This window comes from Sebastes fasciatus, chromosome 9, assembly GCF_043250625.1.
Source record: "Sebastes fasciatus isolate fSebFas1 chromosome 9, fSebFas1.pri, whole genome shotgun sequence".
Classification (NCBI taxonomy): domain Eukaryota; kingdom Metazoa; phylum Chordata; class Actinopteri; order Perciformes; family Sebastidae; genus Sebastes; species Sebastes fasciatus.
In genome coordinates, this window is record NC_133803.1 from 2,723,045 (window position 1) to 2,741,494 (window position 18,450).

The 18,450-nt window shown below is 39.6% G+C and overlaps 1 protein-coding gene and 14 non-coding genes across 18 annotated transcripts in view; 1 reads left to right on the top strand and 14 right to left on the bottom strand.

Annotated features, from left to right (window-relative positions):
• The window catches only part of LOC141773443 (LIM domain-binding protein 3-like), a 94,302-nt gene that overhangs the window by 27,178 nt on the left and 48,674 nt on the right, over positions 1-18,450 (top strand). For all 4 annotated transcript variants that reach the window (XM_074645286.1, XM_074645283.1, XM_074645284.1 and 1 more), the window contains exon 4: positions 17,556-17,707. In XM_074645286.1, the coding sequence (XP_074501387.1) occupies positions 17,556-17,707 (152 nt within the window). The remainder of the gene's footprint in view (positions 1-17,555; positions 17,708-18,450) is intronic.
• Positions 461-534, bottom strand: trnat-cgu (transfer RNA threonine (anticodon CGU)). Its single transcript has one exon. It is a non-coding gene; the product is annotated as a tRNA-Thr (tRNA).
• On the bottom strand, positions 2,272-2,345 carry trnat-agu (transfer RNA threonine (anticodon AGU)). The gene has a single exon. It is a non-coding gene; the product is annotated as a tRNA-Thr (tRNA).
• On the bottom strand, positions 2,601-2,674 carry trnat-ugu (transfer RNA threonine (anticodon UGU)). Its single transcript has one exon. It is a non-coding gene; the product is annotated as a tRNA-Thr (tRNA).
• Positions 3,684-3,757, bottom strand: trnat-agu (transfer RNA threonine (anticodon AGU)). The gene has a single exon. It is a non-coding gene; the product is annotated as a tRNA-Thr (tRNA).
• trnat-ugu (transfer RNA threonine (anticodon UGU)) lies at positions 3,869-3,942 on the bottom strand. The gene has a single exon. It is a non-coding gene; the product is annotated as a tRNA-Thr (tRNA).
• On the bottom strand, positions 4,811-4,884 carry trnat-agu (transfer RNA threonine (anticodon AGU)). Its single transcript has one exon. It is a non-coding gene; the product is annotated as a tRNA-Thr (tRNA).
• Positions 5,173-5,246, bottom strand: trnat-ugu (transfer RNA threonine (anticodon UGU)). Its single transcript has one exon. It is a non-coding gene; the product is annotated as a tRNA-Thr (tRNA).
• trnat-agu (transfer RNA threonine (anticodon AGU)) lies at positions 6,238-6,311 on the bottom strand. Its single transcript has one exon. It is a non-coding gene; the product is annotated as a tRNA-Thr (tRNA).
• On the bottom strand, positions 6,600-6,673 carry trnat-ugu (transfer RNA threonine (anticodon UGU)). The gene has a single exon. It is a non-coding gene; the product is annotated as a tRNA-Thr (tRNA).
• On the bottom strand, positions 7,651-7,724 carry trnat-agu (transfer RNA threonine (anticodon AGU)). The gene has a single exon. It is a non-coding gene; the product is annotated as a tRNA-Thr (tRNA).
• trnat-agu (transfer RNA threonine (anticodon AGU)) lies at positions 8,002-8,075 on the bottom strand. Its single transcript has one exon. It is a non-coding gene; the product is annotated as a tRNA-Thr (tRNA).
• trnat-agu (transfer RNA threonine (anticodon AGU)) lies at positions 9,054-9,127 on the bottom strand. The gene has a single exon. It is a non-coding gene; the product is annotated as a tRNA-Thr (tRNA).
• trnat-agu (transfer RNA threonine (anticodon AGU)) lies at positions 9,405-9,478 on the bottom strand. Its single transcript has one exon. It is a non-coding gene; the product is annotated as a tRNA-Thr (tRNA).
• trnat-agu (transfer RNA threonine (anticodon AGU)) lies at positions 10,441-10,514 on the bottom strand. Its single transcript has one exon. It is a non-coding gene; the product is annotated as a tRNA-Thr (tRNA).

The window sequence follows — 18,450 nt, forward strand, 5'->3', positions numbered from 1 at the left end:
AAATGGGCTGAAACAAAGGTTATAGAGACATGCTGGAATGCATGATCTGATTGTTTTTTTGAAAAAAAAACTTCAGAGACATGGTTTGGAGGTGTCTGAGACCTATAATAACTAGTTTAAATGGAGTATAATATGTGACCTTTAAAGGGAGATTTGTCAAGTATTTAATACTCTTATTACTTATAACATGGGAGTGGACAAACATGCTGCTTTATGCAAATGTATGTATATATTTATTATTGGAAATCAATTAACATAAAACAAATTTGCATTAACTTGTAAGCTGTCACAGCCCTAGTTGTGAATGATGTGAGGTGATGATGATTGCTTTGTTTTCATCATATCACAATTTAATCAAATCAGTATTAAGTTAACCAAATCTCTTGATAATGAATTACTTCATGTGCATTTTCATCGGTTAAGTTTTGTTATATATTTGAGATAAACAATTTACCCGTTAAGGCACTGCTGGGATTTGAACCCAGGATCTCCTGTTTACGAGACAGGCGCTTTAACCAACTAAGCCACAGCACCTGAGTGCTTTGGTTTTGTTTTTTTATCTTAAATTATTTTAGTTAAGTAATTGGTCTAATTTAATGTAAAATCTTTAGAGTAAATAATAACTCACATTTTCAAATAAATGTAGAGAAAGATTTTCTTCTGAAATGTGGTGGAAGATTGTAGTAAGTCTTCAGAAATGGAATCACAAAGTACCGTGCAAAATATATTAGAATAAAGGCTTGTTTTCAAGCTCTGCAGAGATTTGAGCTGGCGTACCAGCATTTGGAAAAAGCAATTCATGAAAAAACATCTCACCATTTTGCAGTTCTGTTCTGGAGCTATCGATCATGTCCAGGGTCTGAAATGAACTTTATTCACTGTCTGCCGCTGTGGCAGACACATATTTTTGTCTGCCTCTCAGAAATTTTATCTGCCACTTTTGAAATCCCTGTGCTAAATGAAGGAATAACATTTTAGATCTAATGTCATTCAATGTTCGATATATTTTACATAAAACACATTATATACATGGTAAATCACAGTGTTCCAATTAAACCATGGCTTCTGGGGGAGCCCTATTTTTGGGGGTGGGAAGGTACTGTACACAGTACTTTTCTATTGTCATCTATAGTGGTTATTTGCATAAAAACACACCATTTAAATGATTATGATTATTTAAATATTTTCTTTTATTAAAAAAACATCTTGGTACGTTGTTAGGGAGTTAAACAGGTCATAATTCTCTCTCTAATATCTATTTTATGTAGATGTGAAAACATCTCCTTCAAACAACTGGATTTATTCAAGTTTCTCGCCAAAAACTTAATTTTACAAGATTACATTTGAACACATCATGATAACGTTGTAATTTACCTACACCCCAATGGTAATTTTCCTGAGCAGCAGCAGTGAACGTCTCAAAATAATAACTCAATGGCACCTCCATTAACGTTTGTATCTCCGCTATTTATCCAAGCAGGACTGTGCTGCTTACGGCTGCTAACAGCTAACGTTACTGACTTCCTACAACCTCCTGTTGATTTAAACACAGATTTGTTGTTCTCAGTGTCGCATTATCAGGGAAAAATAGGGTGCGTCCCCTCAGGTGTAGTAGTGCTTTTGAGCGCTTTTTTTCTCAATGTGTCTCCGGTTCCAAACAAACTGAAACATGATACAGCGTGCATAAAAGTCATTGTGCATGCATAACTGTGCATGCGTAACTGTCAGAGAGCCTCAATAAGAGGAATTAATAGACACAGAGACATGAAATGCCAAGGAATCAGACAGCAACGGTTCTCTATTCCATCACTAGCATTTTCCCTGCCTGCCAAAGTGGCGGATGTCATGATGATTTCACCTGCCACTGAGAACAATTTACCCGAATTTGGCGGGTGGCGGGTGGCGGGTGGTAATTTCAGACCCTGATAATGTCACATGATCTTCAGTTGGAACTGTAGAGATGTTTGGGAAAAGATGAATCGATCTGATTGTGTTGGCTCTATGGATGGTGATGTTGGTCCAGACTGAAACATCTCAACAACTATTGGATGGATTGTGATGAAATTTGGTTCAGACATTCATATTCCCCTCAGGATGGATTACAATAACTACTTTTCATCATAGCGCCATCATCAGCTCAACATTTTAATGTGTCCAATACTTTGGTTTATGACCAAATACCTGCAGAACTAATGCCATTCCCATCAGACTCAGCTGTATTTTGTGTTTACAGCTAACAGTAGCTTGCCATCATAACATCAGCATGAACTGAGGCACTGCTGGGATTTGAACCCAGGATCTCCTGTTTACTAGACAGGCGCTTTAACCAACTAAGCCACAGCACCACTTCTTTTTGCTGTAGTCAAATGGTGCTTGAGCACTGTAGGGCAAAAATTTTATTCAAAATCTTAACTCACACAAATCATTTGTAGAAACATTTTACTCTTTGAGGGACTGCTGGCATTTGATGCAGAATATTTTAATAACAGCGGTCACCAAGAAGCTCCATCAATCTGAACTCACCTGGAAAAATGTCACATAATGGATTCATCCTGGAACTCTTTTCCGCAGGTAAAGTCTACAGATTGCTGTCCTGTCTGAGGCACTGCTGGGATTTGAACCCAGGATCTCCTGTTTACAAGACAGGCGCTTTGACCAACTAAGCCACAGCACCTCTGTTATCCCTTTCTTCTTCTCTCATACCAAAGCTGCATTCATATCCACCATGTTAAAAATAGTTCAAAAGTGTTCAACAGAGGAACCTCAATCTTTCTTGTCTGGAAGTCAACGGGTTATTTGAATGGATTTTTAGTTAGATGCTTGAAATAAGGTCTGTGGTTAACACAAGCTCAAGAGATTTAAACGTTTTGTTCTACGACATAAAATACATCAATAAATACCCCACTCGTGAATTTTGAAGCCTTTGTGTGTCTTAAAAAAGGCGGTTGCTAACAAGTGGCTTAATGAGACTACTAAATATCATCAAGGCGACTCGTCCGCCATTACAGCCTCGTTGTGTATAGTCGCATTCATGCAACCGTTGTGTAGTTCGTTTATAGCCTAACGTTTGCTTTTTACTTCTGACGATTGCATTTACATTTCAAAAATCATAAAAGTGGTGTTCATTTGTGAAGATTATCTTGCTGAACAAAACGTGTAAGTATCATAAACGTGTGTTTGTCACAGAGTTTATTATCTGAAATAATCCAAAACACAATGGAATAATCCCATTGTCTTTTTGTGGAGGGAACCAGGGTGATGCTAATTTCCTGGTTGGCCTACTGAAATCCATCATCCCTGGAGCAATCTATTAAGCAGTTCTGTTCTGGAGCTATCAATCATGTCACATGATCTTCAGTTGGAGCTGTAGAGATGTTTAGGAAAAGATGAATTAATCTGATTGGGTTGGCTCTATGGATGGTGATGTTGGTCCAGACTGAAACATCTCATCAACTATTGGATGGATTGTGATGAAATGTGGTTCAGACATTCATATTCCCCGCAGGATGAATTAAAATAACTACTTTTCATCATATTGCCATCATCAGGTCAACATTTTAATGTGTCGAATTCTTTGGTTTATGACCAAATACCTGCAGAACTAATGCCATTCCCATCAGACTCAGCTGTACTTTGTGTTTACAGCTAACAGTAGCATGCTAACATAACATCAGCATGAACTGAGGCACTGCTGGGATTTGAACCAAGGATCTCCTGTTTACTAGACAGGCGCTTTAACCAACTAAGCCACAGCACCAATTCTTTTTGATGCAGCCAAAAGTTGCTTTAGCAAGGCATTCACCAAAACCAGCATGTTGGGGAACAGTGTAATGAGGGAAATGGGATTATCCCAGGCACTGTAACAAACAGGCACTGCTGGGATTTGAACCCAGGATCTCCTGTTTACAAGACAGGTGCTTTAACCAACTAAGCCACAGCGCCACATTCCTATGGTCCTGTCTTGTAGCCACTCTCTAAATGGTCCTTGAGCAAGGCATTCACCAAGACCAACATGTTGGGGAACACTGTAATGAGGGAAATGTGGGAAATTGGAAGCCTGGGTTTATCCCAAAGTGGTGCTGTGGCTTAGTAAATTAAAGAGCCAGGAGATCCTGGGTTCAAATCCCAGTGCCTAGTTGTTAAAGAGATGGTCTCTTACATCAAATCTGTCATGTTTTGAACGCCTCTCTGCATCCATCATGAAGATGCATCTTTAGACTAAAGGTAATTTAGGCACTGCTGCAACACAAAGTAAGCTAGTTTACCAATTTGTAAGCCAACCTAGTTAACTTCATTGGTAACTTTGCACCAAAGATGGTCTTTTTTAGTCTGATACGTGATAGGTGGATGTGCTGGTGTCAGAAATGTATAGTGTATAGTGACCCAGGGCAATGCTAACTTCCTGGTTGGCCTACAGAAATCCGTCATCCCTGGAGCACTCTATTAGGCAGTTCTGTTCTGGAGCTATTAATCATGTCACATGATCTTCAGTTGGAACTGTAGAGATGTTTAGGAAAAGATGAATTAATCTGATTGGGTTGGCTCTATGGATGGTGATGTTGGTCCAGACTGAAACATCTCATCAACTATTGGATGGATTGTGATGAAATGTTGTTCAGACATTCATATTCCCCTCAGGATGAATTATAATAACTACTTTTCATCATAGCGCCATCATCAGGTCAACATTTTAATGTGTCCAATACTTTGGTTTATGACCAAATACCTGCAGAGCTAATGCCATTCCCCTAAGCTGCATTTTGTGTTTACAGCTAACAGTAGCATGCTAACATAATATAAGCATGAACTGAGGCACTGCTGGGATTTGAACCCAGGATCTCTTGTTTACTAGACAGGCGCTTTAACCAACTAAGCCACAGCACCTCTTCTTTTTGATACTGCCAGAAGTTTGTCGAGAAACACATTCACCAAGACCAGCATGTTACAGGCCACTGTAAGGCAACCATTTTATTCAAAATCTTAACGCGCACAAATAATTTGTACAAACAGTTTACTCTTTGAGGGACTGCTGGGATTTGATGCAGAATATTTTAATAACAGCGGTCACTAAGAAGCTCCATCAATCTGAACTCACCTGGAAAAATGTCACGTAATGAATTCATCCTGAAACTCATTTCCACGGGTAAAGTCTACAGACTGCTGTCCTGTCTGAGGCACTGCTGGGATTTGAACCCAGGATCTCCTGTTTACAAGACAGGCGCTTTGACCAACTAAGCCACAGCACCTCTGTTATCCCTTTCTTCTTCTCTCATATCAAAGCTGCATTCATATCCACCATGTTAAAAATAGTTCAAAAGTGTTCAACAGAGGAACCTCAATCTTTCTTGTCTGGAAGTCAACGGGTTATTTGAATGGATTTTTAGTTAGATGCTTGAAATAAGGTCTGTGGTTAACACAAGCTCAAGAGATTTAAACGTTTTGTTCTACGACATAAAATACATCAATAAATACCTCACTTGTGAATTTTGAAGCCTTTGTGTGTCTTAAAAAAGGCGGTTGCTAACAAGTGGCTTAATGAGACTACTAAACGTCATCAAGGCGACTCGTCCTCCTTTACAGCCTCGTTGTGTATAGTCGCATTCATGCAACCGTTTATAGCCTAACGTTTGCTTTTTACTTCTGACGATTGCATTTACATTTCAAAAATCATAAAAGTGGTGTTCATTTGTGAAGATTATCTTGCTGAACAAAACGTTTAAGTATCATAAACGTGTGTTTGTCACAGAGTTTATTTTCTGAAATAATCCAAAACACAATGGAATAATCCCATTGTCTTTTTGTGGAGGGAACCAGGGTGATGCTAATTTCTTGGTTGGCCTACTGAAATCCATCATCCCTGGAGCAATCTATTAAGCAGTTCTGTTCTGGAGCTATCAATCATGTCACATGATCTTCAGTTGGAACTGTATAGATGTTTAGGAAAAGATGAATTAATCTGATTGGGTTGGCTCTATGGATGGTGATGTTGGTCCAGACTGAAACATCTCATCAACTATTGGATGGATTGTGATGAAATGTTGTTCAGACATTCATATTCCCCGCAGGATGAATTATAATAACTACTTTTCATCATAGCGCCATCATCAGGTCAACATTTTAATGTGTCCAATACTTTGGTTTATGACCAAATACCTGCAGAGCTAATGCCATTCCCCTAAGCTGCATTTTGTGTTAACAGCTAACAGTAGCATGCTAACATAATATAAGCATGAACTGAGGCACTGCTGGGATTTGAACCCAGGATCTCCTGTTTACTAGACAGGCGCTTTAACCAACTAAGCCACAGCACCTCTTCTTTTTGATACTGCCAGAAGTTTGTCGAGAAACACATTCACCAAGACCAGCATGTTACAGGCCACTGTAAGGCAACCATTTTATTCAAAATCTTAACGCGCACAAATAATTTGTACAAACAGTTTACTCTTTGAGGGACTGCTGGGATTTGATGCAGAATATTTTAATAACAGCGGTCACTAAGAAGCTCCATCAATCTGAACTCACCTGGAAAAATGTCACGTAATGAATTCATTCTGAAACTCATTTCCACGGGTAAAGTCTACAGACTGCTGTCCTGTCTGAGGCACTGCTGGGATTTGAACCCAGGATCTCCTGTTTACAAGACAGGCGCTTTGACCAACTAAGCCACAGCACCTCTGTTATCCCTTTCTTCTTCTCTCATATCAAAGCTGCATTCATATCCACCATGTTAAAAATAGTTCAAAAGTGTTCAACAGAGGAACCTCAATCTTTCTTGTCTGGAAGTCAACGGGTTATTTGAATGGATTTTTAGTTAGATGCTTGAAATAAGGTCTGTGGTTAACACAAGCTCAAGAGATTTAAACGTTTTGTTCTACGACATAAAATACATCAATAAATACCTCACTTGTGAATTTTGAAGCCTTTGTGTGTCTTAAAAAAGGCGGTTGCTAACAAGTGGCTTAATGAGACTACTAAACGTCATCAAGGCGACTCGTCCTCCTTTACAGCCTCGTTGTGTATAGTCGCATTCATGCAACCGTTTATAGCCTAACGTTTGCTTTTTACTTCTGACGATTGCATTTACATTTCAAAAATCATAAAAGTGGTGTTCATTTGTGAAGATTATCTTGCTGAACAAAACGTTTAAGTATCATAAACGTGTGTTTGTCACAGAGTTTATTTTCTGAAATAATCCAAAACACAATGGAATAATCCCATTGTCTTTTTGTGGAGGGAACCAGGGTGATGCTAATTTCTTGGTTGGCCTACTGAAATCCATCATCCCTGGAGCAATCTATTAAGCAGTTCTGTTCTGGAGCTATCAATCATGTCACATGATCTTCAGTTGGAACTGTATAGATGTTTAGGAAAAGATGAATTAATCTGATTGGGTTGGCTCTATGGATGGTGATGTTGGTCCAGACTGAAACATCTCATCAACTATTGGATGGATTGTGATGAAATGTTGTTCAGACATTCATATTCCCCGCAGGATGAATTATAATAACTACTTTTCATCATAGCGCCACCATCAGGTCAACATTTTAATGTGTCGAATTCTTTGGTTTATGACCAAATACCTGCAGAACTAATGCCATTCCCATTAGCTGCATTTTGTGTTTACAGCTAACATAATATAGGCATGAACTGAGGCACTGCTGGGATTTGAACCCAGGATCTCCTGTTTACTAGACAGGCGCTGTAAACAACTAAGCCACAGCACCACATTCCTATGATCCTGTCTTGTAGCCACTCTCTAAATATTTCTTGAGCAACGCATTCACCAAGACCAACATGTTATTCAAAATCTTAACGCGCACAAATAATTTGTAGAAACATTTTACTCTTTGAGGGACTGCTGGGATTTGATGCAGAATATTTTAATAACAGCAGTCACTAAGAAGCTCCATCAATCTGAACTCACCTGGAAAAATGTCACGTAATGAATTCATCAGTAAACTCTTTTCCGCGGGTAACGTCTACAGACTGCTGCCCTGTCTGAGGCACTACTGGGATTTGAACCCAGGATCTCCTGTTTACTAGACAGGCTCTTTAACCAACTAAGCCACAGCACCTCTGTTATCCCTTTGTTCTTCTCTCATATCAAAGCTGCATTCATATCCACCATGTTAAAAATAGTTCAAAAGAGTTCAACAGAGGAACCTCATTCTTTCTGCGTCTGGAAGTCAACGGGTTATTTGAATGGATTTTTAGTTAGATGCTTGAAATAAGGTCTGTGGTTAACACAAGCTCAAGAGATTTAAACGTTTTGTTCTACGACATAAAATACATCAATAAATACCTCACTTGTGAATTTTGAAGCCTTTGTGTGTCTTAAAAAAGGCGGTTGCTAACAAGTGGCTTAATGAGACTACTAAACGTCATCAAGGCGACTCGTCCTCCTTTACAGCCTCGTTGTGTATAGTCGCATTCATGCAACCGTTTATAACCTAACGTTTGCTTTTTACTTCTGACGATTGCATTTACATTTCAAAAATCATAAAAGTGGTGTTCATTTGTGAAGATTATCTTGCTGAACAAAACGTTTAAGTATCATAAACGTGTGTTTGTCACAGAGTTTATTTTCTGAAATAATCCAAAACACAATGGAATAATCCCATTGTCTTTTTGTGGAGGGAACCAGGGTGATGCTAATTTCTTGGTTGGCCTACTGAAATCCATCATCCCTGGAGCAATCTATTAAGCAGTTCTGTTCTGGAGCTATCAATCATGTCACATGATCTTCAGTTGGAACTGTATAGATGTTTAGGAAAAGATGAATTAATCTGATTGGGTTGGCTCTATGGATGGTGATGTTGGTCCAGACTGAAACATCTCATCAACTATTGGATGGATTGTGATGAAATGTTGTTCAGACATTCATATTCCCCGCAGGATGAATTATAATAACTACTTTTCATCATAACGCCACCATCAGGTCAACATTTTAATGTGTCGAATTCTTTGGTTTATGACCAAATACCTGCAGAACTAATGCCATTCCCATTAGCTGCATTTTGTGTTTACAGCTAACATAATATAGGCATGAACTGAGGCACTGCTGGGATTTGAACCCAGGATCTCCTGTTTACTAGACAGGCGCTGTAAACAACTAAGCCACAGCACCACATTCCTATGATCCTGTCTTGTAGCCACTCTCTAAATATTTCTTGAGCAACGCATTCACCAAGACCAACATGTTATTCAAAATCTTAACGCGCACAAATAATTTGTAGAAACATTTTACTCTTTGAGGGACTGCTGGGATTTGATGCAGAATATTTTAATAACAGCAGTCACTAAGAAGCTCCATCAATCTGAACTCACCTGGAAAAATGTCACGTAATGAATTCATCAGTAAACTCTTTTCCGCGGGTAACGTCTACAGACTGCTGTCCTGTCTGAGGCACTACTGGGATTTGAACCCAGGATCTCCTGTTTACTAGACAGGCTCTTTAACCAACTAAGCCACAGCACCTCTGTTATCCCTTTGTTCTTCTCTCATATCAAAGCTGCATTCATATCCACCATGTTAAAAATAGTTCAAAAGAGTTCAACAGAGGAACCTCATTCTTTCTGCGTCTGGAAGTCAACGGGTTATTTGAATGGATTTTTAGTTAGATGCTTGAAATAAGGTCTGTGGTTAACACAAGCTCAAGAGATTTAAACGTTTTGTTCTACGACATAAAATACATCAATAAATACCTCACTTGTGAATTTTGAAGCCATTATATGTCTTAAAAAAGACGGTTGCTAACAAGTGGCTAATGAGACTACTAAACGTCATCACGGCGACTCGTCCGCCATTACAGCCTCGTTGTGTATAGTCGCATTCATGCAACCGTTGTGTAGTGAGTTTATAGCCTAATGTTTCCTTTTTACTTCTGACGATTGCATTTATATTTCAAAAATCATAAAAGTGAAGATTATCTATGTTACCCAGGATCTCCTGTTTACAAGACAGGCACTTTGACCAACTAAGCCACAGCACCTCTGTTATCCCATTCTTCTTCTCTCATATCAAAGCATTCATATCCATGTTAAAAAGAGTTACAAAGAGTTTAACACAGGAACCACAGTCTTTCTCTAAACTTAACTAAGTAGTTTTCCTGCTTAAACCCTTACTGTAGAGGTGGCATGGATAAACAGAACAGAATTAATTTAAGAGATGTTCTCAGTAACGATGAGGCACTGCTGGGATTTGAACCACGGCTCATTGACTGTAGTTCCCTTTCGCTGCTGGATGCTGGATATATTAAGGTTAAATCCCAACTCTTTGTCACTTCCCTTGAGTCAAAAAGCGATGAAGCGGTTCTCGGGAGCGCCGCAAGCAGCAATTCCTTAGTCTGAATTTTAATCTAAAGAGGCATCTTCATGATGGATGCAGAGAAGAGATTAAACATCAGAGACTTTATTTAAAAGAGAATCTCTTTAATGAGTAGGCACTGCTGGGATTTGAAACCAGGATCTTCTGCTTACTAGACAGGCGCTTTAACCAACTAAGCCACAGCACCACTATGCACTTTTTCTCCTCTGATATTAAAGAACCAATCATATCAAAGACATGTCTGGGCTGAAATGATGGAGATATTAAAGACTGAAACGTACTGTATTTTGGCTTTGATATGTACATTTGTCCTTGAACAGGATGTATGTAAACAGTTTGCTTCGGTTGAAAATGAAGAACGAATATTTTACAGAAAAAGTCACTAAGCAAGTAACTAGGTGACAGATGATGTTTAAATAATGTGACAAGGATTTTCTGTTTACAAGAATGTTCATACAGTGACAAGAACAAACTGTGAACATATATTTTCATTGCTGATGTTGCAACATGCTGGTGTTGGTGAATGGCTTGCTCAAGGAACCTTTAGACAGCGGCTGCAGCAAGAAGAAGAGGTGCTGTGGCTTCATTTATACTTGTGAGGAACATCTTGCGCATAGCTCCCGCAGAGCTGCAGAGATGGTTTGCGGAACTCGCAGAGAGTGCTGCGCACCTCTTGAAAAATGTGGCTACACCACAGAAGTTTGATTGGACATCTAACATACTCCCTAGCATCATTTTTTTCCAGCTATGGAGTTGTGTTTGGCCAAACTTAAATTTAACTATTATGAATATGAATCTATGAATCTCACTTATCAAATAAATCAAAGATTGCCTGACAAAAGATTTGAAAACCGCAAATCAAATCAAAAAGAAATTACAAGCTATGTGCAATCCACCACAGTATTATGTATGCCTGCAGTGCGTGAGGGGTGCCAATGAACCAAGTGACTTCACCAAATGTAATGTCATTTTAACAGCAGAGTAACTGGATCCATGGAGCTCGGTAACGTAACGTTAGTTCTTCATGGTTTTCTACTGAAACTTGATTGAATGATGTTGGATTGGTTCAAACTAAGTGGATCTGGGGAGTTAAGTGTAAGATAATCAAATGCAAGTCCCAATAACATTCACTGGAAATACAGAGTCCAGAGTTCAATAAAAAAACAAAACACCACTTTTCAGAGATTTAACAATAAGCAACAAAAGATAGAAATTAAGTTTGTTCAATTGAGTTTTTTCCCCCACGAGTGAATCCTCTTCTCGAACATAGAGGATCTCTGGATCTCTGGATCTCTGGATCTCTGGATCTCTGGATCTCTGGATCTCGCTGCTGCATGGTGCTGTTCTCCGATCTCCGACGGAGAGCAGAGGACAGAAGCAGCCGCTTTTGGCGCTTGGCGGGTGTTCATTTCAGACCCTGCAGGCATCGTACGGTACCATCGGTACTGTAGAAAAAGAGTACCGTCACGTTTTTAGTATCAGTTCTCATGACATCCCTACTGCCAATGGTTTCACACCTTTCCTCTGACCTATAGTTGACAGAAACGTACCGAGATATGCTGCAATGTAGGGATGTCACGAGAACCGAGAAAATTCTGGAAGTGTGACGGTGCTCATTTTTCTACTGGCCCATGACAGGAGATGTTGACCAATCACAGGTCATTTCAGAGAGAGAGCATTCCTATTGGCTGTTCATTCAACAGAGGCGGTTGTCAATCACTCGCGAACTCCAATCAGACGGTCAAACTAGGCAGTGCTGATCAAATATGAATCAATATTCTGTTACTGTAATGCCTATTTCTCGCGTAAAATGTTCTCAGAAACATCTTGTAGTGTACTGTTTAGCTGTAAAATGAGAAAGTTTGCTCCGGCCTGTGGGGGGGTGCTTGGTATTTCCTCCTGGAGGTGCACCAGGAAGCTGAGCAGTGTGAGCTGGGACTGGCTCCCTGCAGTCCGTCACTGTCAGTCAGCTAACAGCTCGTCTCCAGGGGGCGCCACATTAATGTGCATTCAGTGGAAATGTCAGCCAGATGAGTCAGAGAGAGATAAGAGCTGCAGCTAAGTGTCAAAGGGCTATTTAACCTTTATCACAGTGTGTGTGTGTGTGTGTGTGTGTGTATCTATGGTACAGTCTCATCCAGGTTTCAACTGCAGTTTTTTTCTGTTAATCCTGCAAACGTCTTCTGTTTCTCAGCAGTCTGTTCAGACTCTCCTCCCTAAAGACAAACAGATGGTTAAAGCAAGAGTTCATTTTTTGAAATCTGAAAGTTTAATTGTTTTCAGTAATTGCTCCTGCTATTCAGAATCACCTTAAAGAGAAACGATATTACAGTAGATCTGTATCTTCCAGAAAGCAACTTGTACACACAACATATCATCTTACCCTTCCTACTCCTTCATCTCATGTCTCCTTCTTACACCTGCATGAATCCCATAATAACCTTTCAGCATATTGTAATTCAAGTGTTCTGAGAGAAAACTAGACTTCTGCTCCTCCTCATGGCTCTGTTTTCAGGCTTTAGAAAATCTAGCCCATGACGGGAGACTTTGACAGGTCATTTCAGAGAGAGAGAGTGTTCCTATTGGTTGTGCTCCGGCTGGTGGGCGGTACTTGGTATTTCCTCAACTGATCTCAACATGGCTGCCGGGTCACAAGCTTTCACATTTTACAGCTAAACCGTGCACTACAAGATGATTCTGAAAACATCTGAGGAGAGAAATAGGCATTACAGTAACAGAATATTGATTCATATTTGATCAGTGCTGCCTAGTTTGACCGTTTGATCGGATTTTACGAGTGATTGACAGCTGCTCAGAGATGGCAAGGCTCCAGATCAGCTCTGATTGGTTGATTTCCTCCGGTCTGTGAAATCTTGCAGATACCGTTAGGAGCATCGGAGGACACCGGAGGACACAGAGGAACATGATTTTTTTCAGATTACCTGTCTCATTCACTACTGTCAGGATATAGTGACCGTTTTGTAAAAATAACTTTTCTTAATAATATTTGCTCCAATCTCGCCTACTGCTGCTTTAAGTATTGATAGTGTAGTAACATGTTCCTTGTCAGTGTTTTACTATTATATATGATGTTTCAGGATTAATAATACTGCTGCATTAGAAAAATGTGGTCTCTCTCTCTCGACATGATCATGACATGAGATATGAATGAATCTTTCCCTCTAACATACTCCGTAGCTCTCTCACAGAGTCCAGCAGCTAACTAGCTAGCTAACCCTATCCATAGAGTATAGAAGCATGGATGTATAAAGAGACGTCTGTAAATCAGAGGATCTTTTTTTTAAGGTAAATCAACTTCCCAGGAGGAACACTTGAAGAGCCCTCATTTAAATCATTATGTCCTAGAAGTTGTAAAATGAACTAACAGCTGTATCCAGAGTTATTTTCCTCGCCATAATGAACGGTCATCAGACCCACGGGACTGTATCGCCCTGCACGCTCATATAACATATTCGGTTCTGCCAGCTTCCTGCTAGCTGTATGCGGCTGTAATAATGGATATATTGGCTGTAATTCATCACTTTTATTATCTTATAATACACCCATGGGCTGTATGCTGTCAGCCTGTACCGTGGTGGATGTATTAACGTCTCTGTTCCCAAACAACCGGCTATCGGCCAGTAGCTAGTAGCGCTAGTAGCATGACATCAACAGAATTTCATGTAGCTGTAGGCTATTTACTATTATAATATTTACACAGGACACAACCTCTATACATCCATGCTCTGTGGTCTACTGGACCCTCTTCTACATCCATGCTCTGTGGTCTACTGGACCCTCTTCTACATCCATGCTCTGTGGTCTACTGGACCTTCTTCTACATCCATGCTCTGTGGTCTACTGGACCCTCTTCTACATCCATGCTCTGTGGTCTACTGGACCCTCTTCTACATCCATGCTCTGTGGTCTACTGGACCCTCTTCTACATCCATGCTCTGTGGTCTACTGGACCCTCTTCTACATCCATGCTCTGTGGTCTGTTGGACCCTCTTCTACATCCATGCTCTGTGGTCTGTTGGACTCCATTTTGAATCCTTGATATGAAAACGTTTGAGATTGCTCTCAACATCTGTGTGCTGGATTTTTCAAACTTCCATTTATGTCCATCGCTCACTTTATGCTCCTCTGGGAAGCAGCCGGGCAAAAAAGATGAATTAATAAATAAGTAAACAGTTATAATAGTAAGAATATTAATAACATTTTCATTGTTCAAAACAGAGACATTAAATATGACAATAGAATAGAAATAATTTTGTTTTACTTTTGTACAGCACTTAATAGGCGGACGTTTTACTGCCGTCTGGTAGTCGCTTTCAGTCCAAAATGGCTGAAGCATAGCTCTGCTGCTGGGCGCCGACGTTGCAATGGAACAAACAATTGACTTTCACTTCTTATCATTATACGTTTTTGCCCTATCTACCAGCATCAGAACAGGAAGAAAGGAGTGCGCGGCAGGCGTGTTGCACCAGAGGAAAACAATGGTTTTGTTGGTGACACGTTTCTGTGTGATCTGCCCTAATGTTTATGTTGCATGGTTTTACTGCTGTAGATGTTTTTTAACTCCTTTTACCTAGTTGGTTAGTTTAATCTACAGCAATGTATCTTACTCTGTGAGAACCACTAAAGAGTCATGGTGACAGAAAAACAGCCCTGTTTTAAACTTTGTGACGATGAACTTTCCAGCTGACCCAAGAGGCTTTTTAAAAAGTTTCTTTAGCTTAAGAAGTAGGAACACATAGAGGAACACTTCATCCTTCAGTTTATCACAAACATTCAACATTAACACATCTGGAGATACATGGTTTTCACTGGATGGCAACTGTAATCTGTATAGTCACTGAAGCTGTCAGATAAATGTAGTGGAGTAAAAAGTACAATATTAACCTCTGAGATGTAGTGGAGTAATAAGAACTTTAAGTAGTAGAAGTATAAAGTTGCATAAAACAGAAAGACTCAATGAAGGTACAAGTACTTTAAGATTGTACTTAAGCACAGTACTTGAATGTACTTAGCTTCATTCCACAACTGTGCTTCTCTTTATCTACTTCCATCTTTGACCTCCCCATCCTGCATCTCCACCATGCTCTGCACCTTTTTCCTCCTTTCAAACCTCATTATGGTCCTCCAGTCCTTCTCCACCTCATCTTTCTTCTCCAGCTCCTCCTCAACTCTCTCCTTCAAGTGGAGAGGTCAAAGGTCACGGCATTCAGACTGGAGATAGTATATTTCCTGTGGATGGAAATAATGGAGAAGTGAGAAAGACAAAGCAGACAGGAGCGGGAGGGATTTTTGGAAGTAATCAGAATGAGTGGATGTGAGTCAGCGGGGGTTAGTGGTGTATGGACAGCTGTCCAGGGTTTAACTCTCAGGCATGAACACTTGTGTCCTGTCATTGTGTTTCGAGGCGCCACAGAGGCATTGAGGCTCTAGACCGACTCTGTGGTTTAAAGGTCACAAGGTGAACATGTTCAAATGTTTCCATCCTGCTAAGGTCACATCTGAGGTCTCCATCTGATGGATGAAACTTCTCACTTTCTCTTAAAGGTCCTATATCATGCTCATTTTCAGGATCATACTTGTATTTTGTGTTTCTACTAGAATATGTTTACATTCTGTAATGTTCAAAAAAAACTTTGTTTTCCTCATACTGTCGGCCTGAATATGCCTGTATTTACCCTCTGTCTTAAACGCTCTGTTTTAGCGCATTTCGACGGAATTGCGACAGAATTGCAAAAGAATTGCGTTGCTAGGCAACCGCTTGGGTCCATGTGTACTTCCAGTCAGCTGGTGACATTCATATACACTGCAACAAGGAATAAACTGGGACACATTTAGAATGTTTACGTTTAATTCTGTGTAAAGGGTCTAAATATTGTCTATTTGTGACATCACAAATGGACAGAAATCCTGACAGCTTGTTTCAAATGCAGAGTTTCTGAATACGGGCTATGTGTATTTCCCTGTAGATTGAGTGTCTCGATACTTTCACAGTATTTATATAGGACTTAAGCCTGCTTTAAAATAAAAAACATTTAAATCTCACTTTTTTATAATATGGGACCTTCAAGAGGTTTGGGGTTCAAAGCTCATCCATGAAGATTATGACTTCTATTCTCAGAACATTGTGAAGTTAGACCCCCACTAATCACTATTTTTAGCCAAGTGAGTGTCATGCCGGCTAATCTGTCCGTCCACCACTTTGTTCCAGACTGAAATATCTCAACTATTGGATGGATTTTGATGAAATGTGGTTCAGACATTCATGTTCCCCTCAGAATGAATTGTAATAATAACTTTGGTGATCCTCTGACTTTTCATCATAGCGCCATCATCAGGTCAACATTTTAATGTGTCCAATACTTTGGTTATTGACCAAATACCTGCAGAACGAATGCCCTTTCCATCAGCCTCAGCTGTATTTTGTTTACTGATAATTAGCAAATGTTAGCATGCTAACTACTTCATTGCTAACCGCAGGTGCAATTTCATGCTAATATGTCACAGGCTTAAAAAGATAAGAGGAAGCAGGTTTCTCCCGAAGAAGCCAGTTCATGGACTGTGGTTAGTGTTGCAGTGTCTTTCTTTTTGGGATATCATCTGATTTCCCATGACAGTCTGTGATCCTCTCATGTCACATTGGTTTTCTTCTTAAAACTAATTTCAGATGTTTTCAGTTAAAAATGTAGACAAGATTTACAGAATTTTAAAGTCTACTAAATTACAATTTTTTGAGTTTTTAATAAACACTTTTTTTTTTAACGCAGACATGTCGACCATTTTTGTTTGTGTAACTGTGTTGTGAATGAGGGTCAAAACTCCACTCCTGAGGTGGATTTTCAGATTAAGGGACATATTAATCGTTCATTTATTGATTCATTCTGCTCCCATTTGATTGATTGTTTCATGTGACGTGAACCTTTTCCATCCATCTTTTCATGATTAAGTGATTGAAAGACGCAGATTGACGTGTGCGCTGACCTGTGGTGTGACATGAACCTACTTTCAGCATATAAAAGGAGATGGCATAAAAACAGGAAAAAGTCTCCTCTTTACTTTTACTTTTTTTGTTATTTATTTTTTAAAACAGAGTGGAGGACTTTTCTTCAGATTTGTTCTTGGTTTGTTTAAGTCATCCCATTATGTGTCAGATTACAGATTCCTCGAGCAATCATATGACCTAAATGTCTTTGTCTTTGTGTTTGGACAGATCACTCCGGGCAGCAAGGCGGCGCAGGGTAACTTGGTCCAGGGTGATGTCATTGTCGCTATTGATGGTGTCGGCACTGACGGGATGACTCACCTGGAGGCCCAGAACAAGATCAAGATGGCCAATTACAACCTGGCGCTCACCATGACCAAGTAAGGACAGAAACTAATGACTAGACTTAACCAACAGTTTTTCCAGTTACTGCATCATCTCAACAAGAAATAGTTCCAGCTACTTCATCGACTCAATAAGAAATAGTTCCAGTTACTGCATCGAATCAATAAGAAATAGCCCCAGTTTCTGCATCATCTCAACAAGAAATAATTCCAGTTACTTCATCGACTCAATAAGAAATAGTTCCAGTTACTGCATCATCTCAACAAGAAATAGTTCCAGTTACTGCATCATCTCAACAAGAAATAGTTCCAGTTACTTCATCGACTCTACAAGAAATAGTTCCAGTTACTGCATCATCTCAACAAGAAATAGTTCCAGTTACTTCATCGACTCAATAAGAAATAGTTCCAGTTACTGCATCGACTCAATAAGAAATAGTTCCAGTTACTTCATCGACTCAATAAGAAATAGTTCCAGTTACTTCATCGACTCAATAAGAAATAGTTCCAGTTACTTCATCGACTCAATAAGAAATAGTTCCAGTTACTGCATCGACTCAATAAGAAATAGTTCCAGTTACTTCATCGACTCAATAAAAAATGGTTCCAGTTATGTTCCAGTTATATTTAGGGATGTTAATAATTAACCGTTTAACCATTAACCGACATTAAGCATTTTTACCGATTAACCCCATCAGTTCAATGTTAATAATTAACTCAAAAGCTGAGCGGCTCAGAAGAGCGGCTCCTCACTTTAAGGAGAAAACTGGTCCACCTTA